Genomic DNA, 18,242 nt, shown 5'->3' with positions numbered 1-18,242 from the left:
TAACCAAAATACGGAATCGAAACCATTAAACTGCAAGTTTTTAGAAAATTATCTAACCGGAAGAATGTCTGTACAAATATGAGCAGAACAAAATAAAACAAGTGCAGTGAAAATGTGAAAAAAAAATTATATTTTACATTTTCACATTAGTTAAACTGGTTAATATGTCTTAATTAATCTATGTAAGAGGCATTATAAATAAAAACTCTTAATATTATAAAAAACAACTCTAAGCACTGCAGAAAATAGAGGTATATATACAGCTCCAAAGTTTCGAAGTTTGTACAAAGAAGTGTTAGAATTTACTCAATATTAAAATTAGTATCGAGCACACATGGTGGGAATATTCATTAATTTTTATTATAATACTGAAAAGTTATTACAGTCGCTCTGTGGAATCCAAGAATCATCTAGATGATCATTCTCTATATATAATATCACATTATTTACATCGCAATTAGCTGTTTACATTAATTTTTAGCCCTGCCAGGGCTTAAATTACAAATGTTTTCCTAATGGTTTGTAATTTGAGGTTTGTTTTGGTATTCTTTCTGTTTTAATTTTTTTTAAACGTGTTCCATCCACTTATGTTTATATTTTTTAATTTTTCCTATTACTGATTAAATATCCTTTAACTTAGAAGAGCAGTAACAACTTTCTGGGATGATCGTTTAGATCACCGACATGCACCAACCAGTCTTCTTAGCAGCATTTCTATTTCCCTTCTTACTAAACTTATATTCATCTTCAATAAAGGAACTGGTTCTTTTCCTTTTCATGCATGAAAAAAAAAATGTTCTCTGCATTTATCCTATAAAACTCCTCATCATCCGATATGTATATTGCTCCTCCCCCCCCCTCCCCCATCCACGGCTGATCTGGCCATTTCTACTCACAGTCCTGTAATCTTCCCTTCTAAACCACCTTTCATACACTTAAAATCATCTAAGTTATTCTCCTTTGGATCATTTTTAATATTTCTAATTCCACCTTAAACTCCGGTGACCAAATCTGCGAATAGTCTTCGAAATTCAATTGAATCAACTGCTCTTTTAATTTTTGCTCTCATTTGCAGATTTTATATACTAATTTAGCTACAAACTCATTATTATCATCATCATCAGCAGCAGCAGCATGTTGTCAAGGATTTATGCCTAGAGTGGCCTGTTCCGTCCTTGGAAGTTATCGTTGAATCTCTTAAGAGGACGTCCTGGCTTTATTTTTATTATTGGTTTGTAATTTAAGGTTTGTTTTGGTAATCTTTCTGTTTACGTTTTTTTCAACGTGTTCCATCCATTTATATTTATATTTTTTAATTTTTTCTATTACTGATTCCTGGTTTAATTCTTTCATAATTTCTTCATTTATTTCTTTTGTGATCGAATAGAGTATATTTTGCAGTTTTTTCTCATAAACTTCATTTCAGATGTTATTAATCTTCGTTTATCTTCTTGTTTCCTTCTCCAGATTTCCCTTCCATACAATAGGACTGGTAGGATGTTTTTGTATTAGGTTAGGTTTAAATATAGAGTTAATTGCAGCTGTTATTTTTAAATATTTCGCAATTTTTAGGTTTATATCTTTTTCATTTTCATACATAATCTTACATCCTAGGTAGTTAAATGAATTCACCTGTTCTAAAATCTTGTTATCTATTTCTGTTTTAGTTCTTACTGGATCTTGTCCTTTAAATGTCCATCATTAATACCTTGACGGAAATTTTTGTTCCATTTTATTATTATTTCCTTTAGATAAATATTAAAAAGAGTTGCTGAAAGGGGACATCTTTGTTGGACTTCGTGGTTTATCTCTATTTCGTATGATTGCTCGTGATTTAATCTTATTTGCAGTTGATTATTTTCATATATATTTATGATAGCTTTTAGAATATTATTTGATATTTGTCTTTCTTTTATGTTAAATAAAATGCTTCTTTGAACTTTGTCAAATGCTTTTTCAAAGTCAATAAATGTAATATGTGTTTTAAAATTTTATTCTCTTCTTTTCTCTATTATTGATTTTAGGAAACAAGCTGGGTCTATACTTGATCGTCCTTTTCTAAATCCATTCTGTACTTCTAAGTTTTCAGAATATTTTATTAGTTTGTTATTTAAAATTCTGCTATATATTCGGTAACAGAAATTTAGCATACTTATACCTCTATAATTTTTAGGATCATCTCCACTACCTTTTTTAAAGATAGTGATCACAGTTGCTTTTTTACATTCTATTGGTGGGTTACTTGTTGAACAGATTTTATTTAAAAATAATAGGAGTCTTTCTTTGAGCCTCATTCCTGCATATTTATATAATTGTGAACCTAGCTTATCTTCTGCAGGAGATTTTCCATTTCTTGTTTCTTTCAGGCTGATTTCTAATTATTTAGTTATTTCCTGTTTTATTTTATTTTATTTATTTAGATTTATATATTTTTTATTTATTTATTTTTATTTATTTAGATTTATATATTTTTTATTTATTTATTTTTATTTATTTAGATTTATATATTTTTTATTTATTTATTTTTATTTATTTAGATTTATATATTTTTTATTTATTTATTTTTATTTATTTTAAATTATTAATTTAAATATTTAAATTCAATAGATAAAGTGGCTAAGCCATAACTCTCTTGGGACATTGTGGACCTCAAATAATTTTTGATAAGTTTTAATTTAGAAAAACTGCGCTCTGCACTTGCAACTGTTGTTGGGATTGTTAAAAGAATTCGTAGTGATGTGTACACATTAGGAAAAAGACTTATGCAGTTATTTACACAAATATAATTTAATACTTCTTTGGGAGAATAATTATTTGATATCCTCCGAGACAATAATCGTTAATTCATCTAATAAATCTATTGCTGAAATATCTTTTTGATCACCATCAGACAAAACAATTTCTAAGTTGAAACAAGCTTTTATTTACTGTATAATTAATAAATTTTAAGTTACCAATGTTAAAGAAAACCCAAAAATTGATTCATATTTATTTAGCTATTCAAATCTCTCAGTAATTGATGTTATTGCTGAATCAAGTATTACATTAAAAAATTAATTTGAAAATGTCGCTCAAAATTAGTAATTGATTCGTCAGGACATTCATAAGCAAATTGAGTCTTTAGATGTCGAGTTCGTGTGCTGTCGTTAGTTGGGAAATCAGCATTTATCCCAATATTGGTGCTTAATTTTCAAAAAATTATTTTCGCTTCTGTATGAAGTCAAGATTTTTTTCGTGACATCTAATGATTTCAAGGCTTCAATAATATTATAAGAGATATTTTGCAATTGTTTGCTAGATGCATTCACTTCAGGTAGAATGTCATATCAAACAAATGTGCCAAATATAAACGTGAAAGAATTATTTTTTTTTGCTAACGAACTAGCTTCCAATTTTGTTTTAATGCCTTGTTGCCCAATTAAGCTGTCATCTGCTGTTGATGAAAATTAAAGCTTCATGTATTTCTTTTACTTGATTTCGTATTGCTTTTACAGCTTCAATGCGACTTTCCCATCTCGTCATGCATAAAAGTTTTAAAGTAAAATTTTGGATGTGGTTTAGAACTTCCCATCGATAACTTGATGAAGAAAAGAAATTATAGATTGACTGAATAATGTCAAAAAATAAAACCATATCTACATTGCCTCTTGCTGCATCGCTCAATACCAAGTTCAAGGAATGCGTACAACACGGAACAAAAAATGCTCTAGGATTTTTGTTCCTTAAAAGTGCGTGTACCCCTGCATTCTTCCCCTTCATATTTGACCCGTTGTCATATCCCTGACCACGGATATTTTGAATATTTAAGTTTTTTTCTTCTAATAATTTTAAAATTACTTCAGTCATACCGCTTCCTGTTGTATTATTAATTTTAATAAAATCTAGAAATCTTTCCTCTATTTGTATAATATCTTGGGTTTCTTCATTTTTTTCCTTTTATAGAAACATATCTTACAATTAAGGATATTTGCTCCTGCCACGAAATATCAGTGGTGCAATCAACAATTATTGAAAAATATTTAACATTCATTATTTTAGATACAATTTTTTTTAAAATTCCATTACTCAGTATATTAATGATTTCGTTTTGTATACATTTCCCTAAATAATGAACTTGAATTTCATTGTTTTTTATGCGTTCCACATGTTTTTGTAATATGCTGTCAAATTCGGCGAATAATTCAATCAGTTTCAAAAATTTTCCATTACAGTATATAGAGTATATGAACTTCCTCTGAACGCAATGTTTTCTTTTGAAAGAAATTTAATAACCGATATTATGCGTTTTAAAACATGCATCCAGTGTTCTTGTTCTTTTTTGAGTAATTTTAGCTGATGGTGATCAATTGTAGTTTCATTTTTTAAACGCTTTTCCAAATCAATCCATTTTTCAAAATTATTAAAATGTTCTTGGGATTTTTCGTGGCGCTGAAGAACTTGGGACATATGTTTCCAATCGTTATTTCCTTCCGAAATTAAGTTCATAGTTCGAATATTAGAAAATAATTTGCAGCAGAAACAAAATACTCCATTTTTTTAACTTGAGTAAATTAACCAAGTTCTTTTAATGGTTTCTCCGTTACTCAAAATCCTATTATAATATGATACATGAAAACTTCTTTATGCCGGCCAGGTTGGCCGAGTGGTTAGCGTATCTGCTCTCCAACCAAAAGGCTGAGGGTTCGAATCACGCCGTGGGCATGGATTTGCGATTGTCTATGAAAATAATAGTGGTGATGGTGGACAGTAGATGGCGTTGGTGTAGATTGGCGGTTTGTGGATGAGGTTGAGTGGTGGAGACGGAGAGCTGTCGAGTAAGTGGCCTCTCTTGATGAGTCTTAGGACTCCCTGGAGGTGTCAAATAATAATAATCATAATGTTCATCGCGTGGAGAAAAAAGTCTCTTTTGATTCGGCAGGAGGACCTCGTTTTACTAATAATATCAATTATTGAATTGGACAAGTTTGGCCATAAAGCTGGATCGTCAAAAAGCTCGTAATTTAGTGTTGAGGTCGACGCTATTGGATGTTTCTCAAGAACCTGATTATCATCTAAACACAAATTCGAATTTCCTGACTCATTGTCAGTGGGGGATTCCACAGGAACGTCGCTTTCACTGACTCTTGTTTCTGATAATTTTAAAAATTTCCGCGATTGATTTTCTTGCCGAGGTCGAATAACTTCTCGTTCTGCTCGTCTTTTTTTGTATTGATGACCAGAAAGGGTTTTCATTTTGTTTCTCTGGTCTACCATTTTTGTCTGTTTCTGAAAAAAACTTTTTTTTTCATAAAGTATGGGCCCAAAACAAAGTAAAAAATTTAGAATTGAAAAATATAATAAATATAAAAAAAATAATAAAAGAGAAAAATTTAGAAGTCTAGCCCCTTTACAAAATAATTTTTATCCGATTTTACTGCATTAAGTAAACATAAATTAGCAAAATAAAATTAAAAATTACCTTGTTTAATATTAACGTAAAACGCCATATAGTAGTCAATGGGCACAATTTCAAATACAGTGGTGCCTTGGTTAACAACGGCCTCAGATAACGACGTACTTGGTTAACGACGAGTGGCTGTAAGAAAAAAATCTCTTGGTTAACGACACAGGCTTTGTTTAACGACTCTCGATTATGTGAACCTCTGTCCGATCTAAAAAACCGGAATTTTCCGATCGCACTCAGCCACGCTCTGGAAGACATTGTCGAATAGAGAACAGCCACCCGGCATAGCTGTGAAGCTCAGATATGTTTGACCCATCATAACCAGCTGTTTGCATTTTCCGTTTATTGTTTCGTTTCTTGTAGTGTACTGTGCTTTATTTTTAAATTTGTGGTTATAAATGCGTTTTATGATGAAAATGAGTATTTAAGCATTTATTTTTTATAGACAATAAATCGGCGGATGCGTGTCACTATTCGTCGCCATCAAAAGGCAAAATAAAATCTCATCTGTATAATAATCGTTGTATCTATAAGCTGCTAATCAATGTATGTTACGGTAAGTGCTGTATTTAATATCGTCACCTTACAAGCAAAATGCACTAAGTCAAAAACTGCAGGTTTCGATTTAACTGTTAACTTTTATTTCAAAAAGTTTTTTTTGAACTTTTACTTTTATTTTCAGATGACGATATGTTCTTTGTATCCCTTGTCTTAGTGTTGTACAATTTGTAATAATACCGTATTTTGCGTATCTTTTTTTTATAGAGTGAATTTTTTTACCGTGTGACAAAATGGGTCCCAAAAAAGAAAGCTAGTGAGGGAAAAATAAACAGAAAAATTTTCTCTATTGAACAGAAGAAAGAAATAATAGCAAAATATCATGAAGGTGTGAAAGTTATGCAGCTAGCCCGAATATATGAAACCAGTCATTCTACAATATTAACCTATGGCTAAGAAAGAAGAACTTATGGTAGCTAAGGGAACTTCAAGGTTGAATGTCAGAGGGCTTCTTTTTGAGCAAACGGAAAATCTATTACTAATTTGGATCAAAGAAAGAGAAATGGCGGGCGATACTACATCTCAAAATGCCATCTGTCAGAAAGCTAAACAGATTTATCAAGATTTGAAAAAGAAGACTTCGGGATCAAGTTCTGAGGTAGATGATGATTTCAAAAGGTAGCAGAGGTTGGTTTGACAACTTTAAATAAAGAACAGGAATTCATAGTGTGGTCAGACACGGAGAGGCAGCTAGTGCTGACAAAGCAGCAGCAGATAAATTTGTCAATAGCTTTACAAGAATTATAGAAGAAGGAGAATACCTACCTCAACAAGTCTTCAATTGTGATGAGACTGGGTTATTTTGGAAGAAAATGCCCAACAGGACATTTATCACAAAAGAAGAAAAAACACTTCCTGGGCATAAACCAATGAATGACAGGCTAACATTGCTTTTAGCAGCAAATGCAAGTGGAGACTGCAAGGAAAAGCCAATCTTAATCTACCACTCAGAGAATCCCCGAGCATTCAAAAAGTTCAATGTCTCAAAATCCAATCTCGGTGTTTTGTGGAAGTCTAACAGCAAACCCTGGGTCAAAAGAATAGAATTTAGAGACTGAAGTTCGCGAAGTGTTTGGACCAACTGTCAAAGCCTATCTTGAGCAAAACAATCTGCCTCTAAAAGCCATTTTAACCTTGGATAACGCACCTGGCCATCCAACGGGCATACAAGAAGTGCTACCAGATGAAGGACACAAATCGGTAAAGGATATTGTGGCAACTGCTCATGATCTTAACTTGGAAGTAGAGGAAGAAGATGTTGAAAACTTATTGGAGATGCATGACCGAGAACTGACTATTGACGAGCTAAAAGAACTTTTCAAGCAGCAATGTGAAGAAAAGGAAATGGAAATTTCATCGAAAGATGAGGATGGAGAGAAAGAACAAATTACGACTGCTGAAATCAAAAATGTTTTGGCAAAGTGGGAGGAAGTTCAAAATGTTGCTATGCAATGGAATCCAAACAAATCTGAGGTTATCAGAACTGCATATCTATTTAATAAAAAGTCCATGCAGTTTTTCAGAAACATTCTAAAAACGAGGCAGAAGCAAACAACCCTAGACATGTTTTTTACAGGTCCATTTGTCAAAAAACTCCGAAGTGAGTCTAATTGTCCTTCTGGTGAGGATTGATAATTAAAAACTGTTTTCATGAACAATTCATTTTATTAATGTTAATTTTTTTTGTAGCAAATATACTGCATAATAAATAAACGATATTTACCATATTTGTATGATATTTTAAATGACTTTTATCTGCATTTTAATATGTACTATGATTGTGGGGAGGAGCCAGAACAAATTAATCGGTTTTCAATTAAATCTTATGGGGATCGCTCCTTGGATAACGACGGTAATCCTGGAACGGATTACCGTCGTTAACCAAGGCACCACTGTATATGCAACAGTTCGTAAAATAACAAGTTAAAAACAACACGGCTATAGCTACAAAGAAAATTAAATGAATAATTTATTTAAAAAATCATTACTATGATAAATCACATATTTAACTACAAACTTACCTTCATAAATACGAGGTAACAAAATTCATTCAGCAAGCTAATAATATAATACACATTAATACAGGGAGAGCGAACTGGCATGTAAGAAAACTTTGCAGATATGTGAAAAATTTATAATAATAATAATAATTATTATTATTATAAAAACCTTCATGGAGTCAAAGACTCATTGTGGGAGGTCTACTATTATACACATAGCTTATCATACCGGGCCTTAAATATATTTACTATCTCTGCGCTCATCACACTCTCGGGCAATGTATTCCAATCACTCACCACTCTCCATGCAAAAAACTTGCTCCTGACTCTCTTTGTATGAGCAAGGTGAGCACACCTTGCTCACACAAATTCCAAATCTCTTTGTTGCTTTCTTTATTTGCTCTTCCTTTTCTCTTTTCCTTTTGAGAAAAGTAGCTCCCGATAACTTTTTCTCTTTCAAATTACTGATCTAAATTACATTAAATTTCATATTGATAAATTATTCTATTTCTATTCATTTTGAGTTAATTTATTATTTTTAAGAGTTTTAAAACAATTAAATCTTATTTTAAAAAACCGATTTAAAACAGTTGCATTCTACAGATTTTTATTATAAATAATTAATTTATACAATAATTTGAAAATTTGAGAGCAATGCAGTGATATTAGTAACAGATTCCAATAACATCTTTTTGAACACAGAACATTACTAAAAGAAAAGCCCTCAAAATTGCATTACAGCAATCTCGATTAATGAGCTCTTTAAAACAGGCGCATTAATCGAAAATTATGCTGCCACGAGCGATTTTGGCATTTCAGCAAAATACGCTTCTGATTAATATGTTTATAATTTATAAATTATTATCTTTAAAATTTTATTTGTCTATCAAAAATCAAAAATAAGTACACAATTAAAAACAAAGTCAAAAATTGTCCAAAGTCACTTAAACACAGAATACACAATACGCTCAATATGTTTCACATTCAAAATTGAAATGACGCTGGAAAAAATGTAAGTAAAAACCCCCTGTCTCGTCTATCTAAATTTGAAGCAGAATTTAAGAAAACGAACAGCGTAATATACCTATGTTTCAGACTAAATATTTAGATAATCAGTGTTTCTGAAACTTCAGATATCCGTGTACCCCTTCTTTAATTCTCATCATTTCCAAATACCTTATCAAATTACCCTTATCAAAATAATAATAATAATAATAAATAAAAATATATTTCATTGTAAATGTCTGTTTTATTTGAATTTAGATGTACATTTAAACAAAAAAAAAGATGTATTTTTAATAGAACAAAATTTATAAAGATACTATACATTTTTACTTAATATAAATAACTTATCATCAACGAGAGGAGTGAAATTGCTTATTTCTATATCTGCTATATTGCTCTCTTTTGTGCGTTTTATAAATCCAGTCTTTAACCAATGATCCATACTTAAGAATTTGAAAGCTAAAAAAATTCCCGTATTTACTCGAATATAACTCTCCCTTTTTCCCAAAATTAAAGCTAAAAAATCGTTGTGCCAGATATATGCGGGGATTGTCGGAAACTAAAGTTTTCAGGAAAGAAAAAAAAAACTGAAAATGGGAATGACTTACCGAGAAGCTTCTATTCTCCATCACTTCTTCTGTCCTCGAGAGCAGTTCCTTGTGCGCAACGTCAAAATTATCTACCCAAATAGAGACATCTTCTTTCCCATTATATCAAGCAAAAATTACCAGTAATTTAAGACTTGAGATACGTAATGAACAATCCTTGACAAATTACTAATGAGAAGTGAAAGATGTGCGCGGTTGTAGGCCAATAGAGAAAAAGCAGCTATTAAGAAATACATATGATTGATGCGGTATTAACAAAAGATCGCGCGACCCAAACAAAAAGCAACAATTGAATGGAAATGCTAATTCTCTTAAACCTATTTCCATAATATCTGAAATGCATTCACTATATATTTCTTAGTTTTAACACGCTCATGTCGGGGTAGTGGCAAGCAAAACCTTATGTTGCATCGGCAACATGTGGTTTTGCTTGGGTCTATACAGGGCCGGCCTTCTCTATAAAGGGATCAGGGTGCAAGAAACCTTTTGGAGCCCTAAAATATTTTTCAAATGTAAAAATTAAAGGATTCGAAATAAATGTATTGTAAAATCTCTTACCTGCAAATGATTTTGGCACAGGAAAACGAAACAAACAACAAAAAAAAAACACATTCAAAATATAATACGTTTCCGCAAATGTGTACCGACTGTGCCCATTCGATCGTGGGGCCCGGGTGCATTGCACCCAACGCACCCCTCCTTGAGATGGTCGGCCCTGGGTCTATATAGCAGTTTTTGGAAGGGAGATGTAATTCATTAGTTAGTGTTTATATTCCCAGTTGTCTGTAATTGCACTATTCGTTGAGAAATATATTACACCGTCTGCAAATGATGTCTGTGAACCTTTTTCAGTGACATAATAAAAGTAATTGTTTTTCGTGTTTCTGCAATATAATTGCTGTTGTGGAGGGCATATTGTTTACTGCAGAGAGCGAGGAGAATTCATGCATAATATAATTTAATATATATATATATATATATATATATATATACAGGGTGTTCGGGATAAATTTGACATATTTATAATTAATTATATTTTTCCGTAAGTTACATGTATTAACACACACTTCTCTTCATTTAAAAGTTTGGACCCTTCTTCATTCATATACAAGATGTCAGAAAGGATGGATAGCTGGAACCCACCTGAATCATGGAAGAGAATAACTTGTATCATGATGATTCGTGCCCGCCATCAAAATAAGGATATTACGACTGCTGCCCAATGCTCCCTGAATACAGTAAAAACAATCAGGCATGAACTAGAGACTTGCAATGGTGACTACGAGGATGTAGCAAGAAGAAAGATCCCTAGCAGACGATCTGATTGCGTTCGTACAGCAGAATTCCTCGCAAATCTGCAGGAACAGGTGTTGAAGAACCCTGGCATTGGAATTCGGGCTTTGTTCGTGGAGTTGCTAACTGTAGTCAAGCCCTGGATAACAAGGGTAGCCAATGGTAGGCCGTATGTATGGCAGCAGGATTCGGCCCCTTGCCACACCTCTGGGAAAAGTCAAAAATGGTTGTCTGAAAATTTCTACGACTTCACCAGTCCAAATGTTTGGCCTCCAAACTCCCCAGACCTTAACCCCATGGATTATTTTGTATGGGGCGCAGTTGAAAAAGACACCAATCGCACTTCCAGTAATACAAAAGCCCAGTTAATGGATAAAATTAAAACAGTTTTTGCGGCCCTTCCCAGGGAGACTGTAGCATCAGCTTGTTCGAGGTTCCGAAGCAGAATTGAAGCTGTGATCGATGCTAATGGTGGTTATTTTGAGTAAATCTTGTTGATAGTATTGTAATTAACTCTGCCTGTAATGTTTTTTTGTCAATTCATTAAATTTAATAGATACAAAGAAGATTTTCTTTTTCCTTACGAAACTGTCAAATTTATCCCGAACACCCTGTATATATATATATATATAGACTATAAAAGTTTATGAGATTCACAGCGTATGATACTTTATGGGTTGTTTCCTTCAGTATCTAATAAGTGGGTTCTAAAATGTTTAGTTTTAGTATGTATGACTATAATTTTTTTATTAATAAAATATAATAAGCACATTTAACTCTCAATGAGAAATTGCGCCTTTTTTTATTTAGTAAACTAAATGCTGTATTTTTGTAAAATATTGTTGCCGTAATACGGCTGAACGAGTGCCCTTATTAACACTCAGGAGCTCGCAGCAATAATTTTGCAACGTAAGACGCGGTATATCTGAGAGATACATTCATTACTAGTATATGCTAAAATGCAAAAAAAAAATAAAGAAAGAACACTGTAAATATAATACATGATGGTACAAATTAAGTGAATATTGAATCCAACATTATTTCATAGCTGAATTTCGAAACTACAAGAGTTTCGTGCCGAATATATAGAAACTAAAAGTTTCGGCGGATGCAAGCATAAGTCTTATGGGCAACTTGTAGTAAAGGTTGAGCAAGCCCCAGACCACTTTAGTATTTTCCATAAATGTAAAGCACATCTTCTAGAGCAGTGCTTCCCAAACTTATAGATGTAAAGCCCTCCCCCCCCTCCTTTGGAAAAATTAAAATATTTCATGGCCCCCCCATCGAAAAAAAATCGTAATACAGACATCTATTATTATAATATTTATTGTATTTATATTCGATACATTTCGATACTCTTTCCCCCTTCAATATACCCTATTCCTCCTACGGGTTTAAATTCCGAAGAAGGCTAGTTCAGAAGCCTAAAGGTAGCAGCCCTACCACTGAACTATTCCATCGTCAGGCTAGTCCCCTGACATGGAGAACATAATTCTACTAGTAAGCTGACAGAAAAAGATAATCGGATTGAATCTATGGGAAACGACCCTGGAATGGAAAAGGTAAAACAAAAATGGAAACGACAAAATATAATACACATAGCAAACTGGAATGTAAGAGGAATAAAGAAATAGAATTAGACCAATTATTAAATGAAAGAAATTTTAAAATAGCAGTACTCACTGAAACAAAAAAGAAATTAAAAGGAACCATGAGAACTGAAAATTTTAATGTGATATACAGTGGAGTCGACCAAAGAGCACAAGCAGGAATTATGATTTGGATTCATAACTCCCTTTCAAAACAGTTAAAACATTATAAATTATGGAATGAAAGAATAATAGAAGCTAGAATAAAAATAGATAGAGGCTATTTAAGAATAATTGGTTTATATGCCCAAGAAGAGGGAAGAGAACAGGATAATATTGATTTTTATAATCAGCTACAAAACACAGCTACAAAACATATATAATAAAATAAATAAAATGATTATGTAATTTTAGCAGGAGACTTAAATGCAAGAATTGGAAACACGAAAATTAATAATAATATAGGAATACATGGAGAACATACTCTAAACAGGAATGGTAAAAAATTGATTGACTTTGTAGTTTATAATAACCTAAAAATGATGAATTCCTTCTATAAACATAAAGACATACATAAATATACTTGGGCAGCAAGAGGATGGAAATCAATATTAGATTACTTTATATTAAATGAAAAGACATCAAAATTTTCACTAGATGTTAGGGTTCACAGAGAATATGAAATAAACAGTGACCACTTCCTTGTTAAAATGAAATTAAGACTACCACCTAAATGGCTACCAGTAACAAGAACCGAAAGAAAAATTGAAACATTTGTTTATGTTTATAAAACTAGACTATTGAATGACACAAATGTACAATGGCTATATGAACAAAGAATTAACCAATATCTAGATAAAATAAAACAAAATGAAGAAATAGAAGTAGAATGGCTTAATATAAAAAAGATACTAAATGCAGCAGCAAATGAAAGCTTAGGAAAGACCAAAAAATTCAATAAAAGGAAAAACTGAAGATCTGGGGTGATACAATGAAAGAAATAATCAAAAAGAAAAAAGAAGCCTATCACAAATGGTTAAGCAGTAAAAGATTAGAAGATGAAATAGAATATAAAAGAATAAGAGCCATAACTAAAAGAGAAGTCAGAAAAAGACATAGAGAATCATGGAGCAAATTTGTTTCTAATTTAGAACATGATTTATATAAAATAAGACTCAATGTATATAAAATTTTGAAACACTTAAATGCAGATACCATAGAAAACATAAAATTAAACACTGAATTGAAATTAGAAGAATTTCTAAAGTACTACACAGAATTGTGGACAGACAAATATTTTAAAAAAGACAACTGGCAAAGTCAATAAAGAAGAATTAGAAATCAGCCTGAAAGAAACAGGAAACGGAAAATCACCTGGAGAAGATAAACTAGGTTCAGAACAATATAAATATGCAGGAACAAGATTCAAAGAAAGACTCTTATTATTTTTAAACAAACTTTATTCAACTGGTATCCCCCCCTCCCAATAGAATGGAAAAAAGCAATTGTGATTCCTATCTTTAAAAATGGTAATAGAGATGACCCTAAAAACTATCGAGGTATCAGTATACTAAATTCCTGTTACAAAATATATAGCCGAATCTTAAATAGCAAACTAATGAAATATTCCGAAAACTTTATTTTAGAAGTACAGAATGGATTTAGAAAAGGACGGCCATGTATAGACCCGCCCTTTTGCCTAAAATTAATAATAGAGAAAAGAAGAGAATACAATTTAGAAACACAAATTGCATTTATTGACTACTTTGAAAAAGCATTTGACAAAGTTAAAAGAAATATTTTATTTAACATATTAAAAGAAAGACAAATAATATCCTAAAAGCTATCACAAGTATATTTGAAAATAATCAAATACAAATAAGATTAAATCACGAGCTATCATATACGAAAGAGATAAACCAAGGGGTCCGACAGGGATGTCCCTTCTCAGCAACTCTTTTTAATATCTACTTAAATGAAATAATAATAAAATGGAATAAAAATTTACATCAAGGAATTAAACCTTCTCCTACAGTAAACTTAAACACTCTCCTCTTTGCCGACGACCAAATAATAATTACAAATTCTGCAGATAAACTACAGAAAGATATTTTAGATCTAAATGAGATACCCAAAGATTATGGTATGATAATATCAACAATAAAATCAAAAACTATGGCCTTTAAAGGACAGGATCCAGCAAGAACTAAAATAGTAATAGATAGCAAGATCTTAGAACAGGTGAATTCATTTAACTACCTAGGATGTACGATCACGTATGAAAATGAAAAAAGATATAAACGTAAAAATTGCAAAATATTTAAAAATAACAGGTGTAATTAACTCTATATTTAAATCTAACCTAGTTCAAAAACAAACCAGGCTTAAAGTATACAATACATTAGCCCTACCAGTCTTATTGTATGGAAGTGAAATCAGGACATAAAACAAAAAGACAAACGAAGATTGATAACAGCAGAAATGAAGTTTATGAGAAAAACTGCAAAGTATACCCTATTTGATCACAAAAGAAACTAAGAAATTATGAAAGAATTAAACCAAGAATCAGTAATAGAAAATTTAAAAAATATAAACATAAATGGATGGAACACGTTCAAAGAATGAAAGCAGAAAGATTACCAAAACAAGCCTTAAAGTACAAGCCATTAGGAAAAAAAGAAAACCAGGACGTCCTCTTAAACGATTCAATGATGACTTCTAAGGCCGGAATAGGCCATGCTGGGCCTAAATCCTTGATACGCATGATGATGATGATATTCAAATACAGTTTATATTCAAGATTTTGCGTTTGTAAGCTTTTTTTGTGCTTCTTATTGATACCTTTGAAATAAAACTTATATGAATAAGCATATATTTACTAATATTCACTAAGTGCCGAAATACGCAGGTAGCAAAATTTGTGAACGAACACCAATGTGTGATTTTTTCCAATAAAATATAAAAAAATAACATAAAAGAAATAATAAATAATAAAAATTAAATGAGTTTATTTTAAGATTAAAAAAAAAAACTACTTAGTCTTAAAACATTTAAAATTTGTTTTCATTATTTCACGGATTCCTCAACAAAACTTGCGGCCCCCAAGGGGACCGCAGCCCACTGTTTGGGAAGCGCTGTTCTAGAAGCCATGTATGATAAATAAGCCTTTGGCTCTCTATTTCAGTAATACATGATGGTTTATTTATTTTCAGTTACAATCTAGAAATTATTGATAAAAAGAAATATAAAGAATAAAAATTTTTGTTACAAAATAACACAAACATCGATAATGAAAGAAAATCAAACTAAACAAATGCATTTAACATTAATTAATCAGAATCTTCAATAGCTGGATTTACAAAACTGGCATAATAGTCATCGCAAACAATATTCCTATGCTGAAAGCATAATACTTTTTACAATGCTTGCAAAAATATTTTGATAAGCGACTCGTTTTGGATGCATAGCACATAAAACATTTTTTCTGTTTCTGTTTGTCGAGGGAGACGTATCTATGTCGTCATTAGAATTTCCTTCAAACTGTGTCTGAAATTGATGAAGTTTCAGGTGTAACGGTCTATTCACACCTGTAGAGATTTCTGAACGCCTTTTTATTTGTTCTGACACTAACTGCATTACGAGATTTCTAATAAATATTCTGCGCCGTATTTTCACATTGTTGTTCATTTCATATGAATAATCTGACCATTTATATTCATATTTATGAGCTATACCGACATCGGATCTCCCAGATACAATTTACTATCAAATATCAAACCTTTACAAAAAAAAACGTGTTCAACCAAATCTGATAACAAAAAAAAAAAAAAAAAGTGCGGATTATTACTTGTAACATATGCACGCGCAGCTAGTCATGACCTTCAACCTATACAATAAAATATCTCAATTAGCAAGTATCTGTCAGATCTGCTAGGACTTCCACAGGGTCAAATAACGCAAATCTTTGCATAACACGTTAAACCAAACTGACAGCAACAAAAGTGCAAAATAGCACTTGTAATATACTCACGCACAGCTACTCATGACCTTCAACCTATACAATAGATAGGTTAAAGAATATTCATGTGAACAATTAGCATGTATCTGTTAGATCAGATGCGAGCGCCCGAGTGTTAAGCAGAGCCATGAGGCAGGCTGCCTCTATACTACACACTGTCGACGGTACTGGTCCCAGGGATTGTCAAAATAAAAATAATTATTTGGAGCTTATATAATTAGAATAAAATATCTTTATAAATATGTATATATAAATTTATTTATTTTTTAAATTTTTTCTGCCTCCAGTATGATTGTAACATAAACTCAAGTTTTCCGCTTGCTGCATTCACCCATTTCGCCCTAGCCTCTCCCCGGCCCTGCTGACATCTCCAAGGAGTCGGAAGATTCATCGCGGGAGGACACTTACAACTGTCTCAACCACTACACCGAACCTCTACTACGAATCATCTCCATCAACGCCATCTACCGCCCACCTCCTCCACCACCACCACCACCACAACTAGTATTTTTTGTCTGTAAATTGCGTGTGTTCTGAATGGCCGATTTGTCTGTATGATATATATATTTTAACCTTTAATGAACGTTACTAAATTCATTAATGCCTTATTCAAATCACACAACCTTTATTATATAATATAACCGCCTTCACATGATAAAGGCGGTTAAATTCAGCGCCACATAAAATGTTACGTAAGGCGCCAAACGTTGTGTGTCAGGTAGTGACGTTCCAATAACTTCCGCTTCGTTACAGGGGAATTCCCTACTCAGTATATCGAAGCCACGCTCGCTTGTTTTGTAGTGTTTGCACTAGTGTTTTAACGCCACCGTTACTGAATGTGCTGAATGCGACCGGAATATTCTTATCAGGTAATCTATGATACGCAGCATGATTTATAAGGAATGCATGAAAAGGTTTTATTTCTTTAGTATTATTTGTCTAATAATGCCTGCTTCCAACATACATATATTTGCAAAAGTGTAAACGTGATATGCGTAAGAATACTTGCATTTCTGCGAACTATTTTTATATTTACGTCGCTACATGTTTTCTGATTATAAATTTGGATGGTAATACACGGTTTGTAACATCTTTAAGGGCATATATATTCGATTTCAACCTAATGAATTTGAACTATTCTTTCACCACGTGTCTAGACTAAGTTGCACTGCAATTTTACCAATGATCTCTTTTTTTTTTTTTTTTTTTAATGGACTTTGTTTCGCCCTTGATCGATTATAATACGCTTCAACTAATTAAGAAGTTTCTTTCTCTCGAGCTTTCTACTGCCGTGCAGACCGGATGGTATAGCACCATCTTACGATGAATGCTGGAACTCAATGGAGGTTTAATATAATGTAATAATATTATAATAAAAACTCATTACAGTCACCAAATTCGTCAAGATTTGAATAGATAACTTCTCATTGATTATTATTTGGTGTCATAGCGTTCTCACACATCATTCAGCAAATAGCAGCGATATCGTTATGATTTTTGGCCTATCTCCGTAACAAGTTTTGGGTTACGTGTTGGACAGGGGCGCGCCGGCCATATGTGCAATGTGTGCGACGCACACAGGCGCCAGGATTGTAATGGCGCCTAAGATTTGGTGATATTTTAAATAAAATGAATTTTGTCAGCAAAATACTGCAGTCTTCATCTATGAATCTCAAACTTACTTTAGATGCATTGAATGATCTAGATCAATTTTTAAATGATTAGTAG

At 32.1% G+C, this 18,242-nt stretch overlaps 1 protein-coding gene across 2 annotated transcripts in view; it reads left to right on the top strand.

Moving 5' to 3' along the window:
* Positions 1 to 18,242, top strand: part of LOC150110090 (uncharacterized) — a 232,993-nt gene that overhangs the window by 7,169 nt on the left and 207,582 nt on the right. The window contains exon 1 of one of the 2 annotated variants that reach the window (XM_090391291.1): positions 17,288 to 17,383. The exons of the other annotated variant lie outside the window; for it this stretch is intronic. Coding sequence (XP_090247417.1) covers positions 17,360 to 17,383 — 24 coding nt within the window. The 5' untranslated portion in view covers positions 17,288 to 17,359. Of the gene's footprint in view, positions 1 to 17,287; positions 17,384 to 18,242 lie in introns of those variants that run through there. 2 annotated transcript variants of the gene reach the window in all.

Source organism: Typopeltis vanoorti, chromosome 1, assembly GCF_054136105.1.
Source record: "Typopeltis vanoorti isolate ZY-2024b chromosome 1, IOZ_Tvanoo_1.0, whole genome shotgun sequence".
NCBI classification, from domain to species: domain Eukaryota; kingdom Metazoa; phylum Arthropoda; class Arachnida; order Uropygi; family Thelyphonidae; genus Typopeltis; species Typopeltis vanoorti.
This window is presented reverse-complemented; position numbering and strand designations above follow the sequence as displayed.